We start from the raw sequence: 4211 nt of genomic DNA on the forward strand, positions 1-4211 counted from the left end.
AAGTCGAAGGCGTCGGGGTGGTCAAAGTTGAAGTTGTTGTGGGGGGCCAGCTCCTGCTGCTGCGTGGTCAGCACCTGCTGGGCACAGGCCGTGGGCACTGCAGGGCCCTGGGGTGGCCGCACCTGGGCCCGTGGATACGGGATGCATGGCAGGGCAGTCCAGGGCACGGGGGCCTCACCTTGTAGAAGGAGTCCATGGACAGCAAGACCACCCAGGGGACGTCCAGGGCCTCGATGATCATCCTGGCCACGGTGGTCTTCCCAGAGGCACTGCCCCCTCCTAGGCCTGTGGGGGCAGAGACCCCTGTGAGCAGGCCTGGGTGGCCATGGAGCAGCAGCAGCCCGGCCTGCTCTCACCAATGGCGAAGGCCTCCTTGGACTGCGTGCCGTGCTCGTTGTACCAGGGCGGCCGCCCCGCCGTGTAGATGGTGCGTTTGCTCGTGCGCAGCAGTGGGGGCTCTGACTTGCACTGGCTGGTGGTACGCTTCCGGGGCGAGCGGCCGGTGCCCACGGCAGGGAGGAGTCTGTCCAGGGATTCAGCGTTGCTGCTGGAGGGAAGGCATGCTCAGCCCTGGCCCAGTGCAGAGACGCGTGGCTGCAGTGGTCCAGCTTGCTCGCAGGTGCAAGAAACCTGCCTGTGGCCAGGCCCAGGCCCAGAGGCCCAGGGTGGGCAGGCAGACCCACACGGCCCAGCCCGAGCACAGGACTCAGACTGCGGCTGTCCACACAGCAGGGAGGGGTGGAAAACGGTCTCCCTCTGTGGACCAGGCAGCGCCCTGCCCCAGAGATGAAGGTGGATGCTCGAAAACCAGGTGGAGCCTCATTGAAGGCTGTGTCCCCTCCTAACCAAGGCCACTCTGGACAGCCCAGGCACGGCTACTCTGGAGGGCGTGGGTGCTAGGGACTCTGGGACACAGAGGCCAGAGGAACGCACCAGGGCCCAGCCTGCCTGTCGGTGCTGAGGACTCTGCAGGATGGTGCTGGGCGGGCCTCTGGCTGTCGGTGCAGGACAGAAGCAGGAGGGAAAGCCCACGGGGACCCCCTTGTTCTGGCCGTGACCCTCCAGGCTCTGCCATCCGTCAGAGCAGCAGACTCCAGCTGAGTGAAGTTCAGGTCTGGCTGTTTCTCAGTTGACAGCCCCAAGGGGACGGGGTGCACTGTTGTCCCAAGAGGGCCAGCACCTGGGGAGGCATGGTGTGGCTGAGAGGCTGCCTCGCCTGTCCTAGATGCTACGGGGATAGAACCAGCTGGCAGAAAGCACTCCAGCCCGCACCCGGGCTAGCCATGGTGGCCCGGTGTTACCTCGCAGGCCTGCCCGAGAGGCTCCTAGGGGCCAGCGACTTGGAATAGCAGTCATGACCCACTGTGTGGGGACGGCTCAGGACTACAGCAGGGACGCAGAGCAGAACCCAAGTGTCACGACCCACTGTGTGGGGACGGCTCAGGAAGGGACGCAGAGCAGAACCCAAGTGTCACGACCCACTGTGTGGGGACGGCTCAGGACTATGGCAGGGACGCAGAGCAGAGCCCAAGTGGCAGGAGGGGAGCATGTGGGAACACGGGGTTGGGGTGCAGGCAGCCTCCCACAGCAGCACTGCCCAGCCACCACGGTCTGGAGCCCCACGAGTGACAGACATGGCACGGAACAATGCGAAGCCGTGCACAGAGGGCAGACCGCGGGGGTGAGAGCCCATCGAAGAACCAGTGAGCACTGCGTACAGCACGTGCAGGCTGGGGGTGTGGCACAGGCGGCGCGGGGCATGCCCCTTGTAACCGGTCACCATCACCCAGGCCGGACGTGCGCCTGAGCGCAACACGAGCACGCCCTACTAGGGAAAGCCAGCCGTGGTCTGCCTTTGAGCTGGCTGCCCTGTCACTGCCCCAGCCGGTGCGTCGGGCCAGGCCCCCTGGAGGACGGTGCAGTGCCCCGCCTGCACTGGCACACGGCTGAGGACGGCAGTGATGGCCAGCATCCTCCTGCCTCTGGGGTGGCCCGAGTTACCTCCCGCTAGGATGCTGGGGCTCCCAGCTGCAAGGCCCTTCCAGAGCACCCGGCAATGCCCATGACCAGGAAGACGGAGTCTGGGGGGGCAGGGGGGGAACCAGCCACGCCCACCACGGGAGAGGCCCGAAGAACGGCACGGGCAGCAAGAAACCGGCTTCAACTGCTGAGGCCAAATCTGTGCAGCAGGAAAACCAGGGTGGACGAGGACGACACTGCGTCTGTCCATGGGAACAGACGTAGGGCCGCTGTGACGGCAGTGCCTGGGGACCACGGAGCGCAGGGGCAGCCGGCCAGCCTGCCCAACCCCGCGGACCGTCAGCAGTGGGCAGCACACAGCCCTGCCTGCAGACAGCACGTGACAGACATGGCTGGGAGCAGACGAGCCCCTCAGGGGTGTCAACCTGCACCTCACTCAGGCCTCCTGAATGTTCTCAGGTGAGAGAGGAGCCGAGAGCCATGTCGCCCCTGGACCAGGCGCAGTGACCCCACCAAGCTCGGGAGGCTGTTCCCAGCAGGGAGGGCGCCGGTCCTCAGCAGGGCTGCTGTGACCTGGGGCCACAGTGGACAAAGCTCAGCTGGCCCCTCTCCTTGCACCTGACCTCATCACAGGGAAGCGCCCCAGCCTCCTGCTCAGGAGGAGCTGCAGCACAGAAGAGGGGCCTCTGAAGGGGTGGACGGGCCGGCACTCCTCGCAGGGCAGCCGTGGCATGCTCATGTGCAAAGCGACTCGAGGGACAGATGGTGTAGGGTGGAGGCCCAGGCCAACACTGCTGCCCCCTAGTTCTCACGCGGTGCCTTCTGGTGGCCAGAAGGGAGCCTCTGGGTGCCCATCGTGCAGGCCTCACCCTACTGAGGCCCTCAGAGGTGTGTGCTCCTGGAGCCTGGAGCAGCCTCCCACCGGGTAGGGGCTGCACTCTGGGTCGGCAGGCAGGCACCGTGAAGGGGACAGGCCAGAGACCTGCTTGCCTTGGGCCACAATGAGCCGGCCAGGCTGTGCAGCCTTCTCTGTGGGCCAGGGACAAAGCCTCCCGGCTCTTACCGAAGGTCCCTGGGGGGGTCACAGAGACCTCGGTTCCTGCTCACAAGCACTCTGGCTGCCATGATGAGGTCGTTCCAACCCACGGGACGAGGAGCCACGAGGGCTGTTAGACACACATGCAGCACCGCCCGAGCCCTGCCCGCGTCCCGGAGGGCCTGCCTGCCTGTTTGTTCCCTCATTTCCATGGGCACGCACACACTCAGGTGCAGAGCAGCGAAGGAGGCCCCTCGCACTGCTGGGACTCACCTGCTTTCTGCTCCAAGGGCCCAGCACCCCGAGATCCTGATACCAGGGTAAGCTGGGGGGCTGCTCATGGCCGAGACGTGGGAGAGCGCGGTGGTCCGGAGGTGGTGCTCCTGGACAGCAAGTGTGTGGCGGGCTCAGTGCTGGTGGCTACGGGGCATCGCCGCCTCGTAGAACCCAGTGGATCCCCAGACAGTTGGTGTGCCCTGGCCACCCAAACTGCCCCTCCATGGGCGAGACCACCCCTCTGGGCAGCACAGGCCCAGGGGGCCCCCGCCGAGGACGCAGCGGTCACTGCCAGCCCCAGGGCCAAGGCCACAGGCATAAGAGGATCACCCGGCCGGGCTGTGCGTGCCTGGTATTAATAGCTCAGGCTCTGCCTGGGGCGGCCTGTACAACCCTCAGGCCAGCCCTCAGCACGAGCTGGCCCCCCTACATGAGGCTGGCATATGCCCAACCCGGGGCGGCCCACACCCCTCCCAGGATCCCCTGGCCTGCCTGGGCTGCAGAGCCGGCTCCTGCAGAGCAGGACAGAGACCCAAGGCACCTCTCACCCAGGTGACCTGGAGTCGGTCGAGACAGGCGCCCCACACTGGCCCCAAGGTGCCTCCTATGGGCATAAACAAATCTGAAACCCTACCCTCCACAGCATCCAAGAATAACTGCCCACCCCGCCCCCACCCCACGGCTCCAGCAGGTCCCTGCAGCCACCATGCTCAGCAGGGGCACAGCCACCCTCTGGAGGACAGCACAGTGGGCAAGGACAGACGGTGTGCTGCTGCCTGCTCTCCCCCAGCGGATTGTGCCGCAGCTTCCGGCATCAGACAGCCAGGTAGGGCTCCCTGTGGCCACACCTCAACCGGGGCTGCTCAGCTCACTGGGTGTCTGCCTCTCCTCCAGGGGCGCCAGCAGGTAGAACTAGCCT

General features: G+C 66.1%; 1 protein-coding gene across 1 annotated transcript in view; it reads right to left on the reverse strand.

Moving 5' to 3' along the window:
- The window catches only part of UCKL1 (uridine-cytidine kinase 1 like 1), a gene marked incomplete in the record, with an annotated part of 9492 nt that extends 5528 nt beyond the window's left edge, over window positions 1-3964 (reverse strand). The window contains 4 exon segments of the mRNA XM_027767715.1: window positions 1-74; window positions 179-285; window positions 357-547; window positions 3290-3964. Coding sequence (XP_027623516.1) covers window positions 1-74; window positions 179-285; window positions 357-547; window positions 3290-3357 — 440 coding nt within the window.
- Window positions 3965-4211: the final 247 nt, after the last annotated feature.

The sequence above is a fragment of the Tupaia chinensis genome, unplaced genomic scaffold, assembly GCF_000334495.1.
Source record: "Tupaia chinensis unplaced genomic scaffold, TupChi_1.0 Scaffold144472_1, whole genome shotgun sequence".
Taxonomy (NCBI): Eukaryota; Metazoa; Chordata; class Mammalia; order Scandentia; family Tupaiidae; genus Tupaia; species Tupaia belangeri.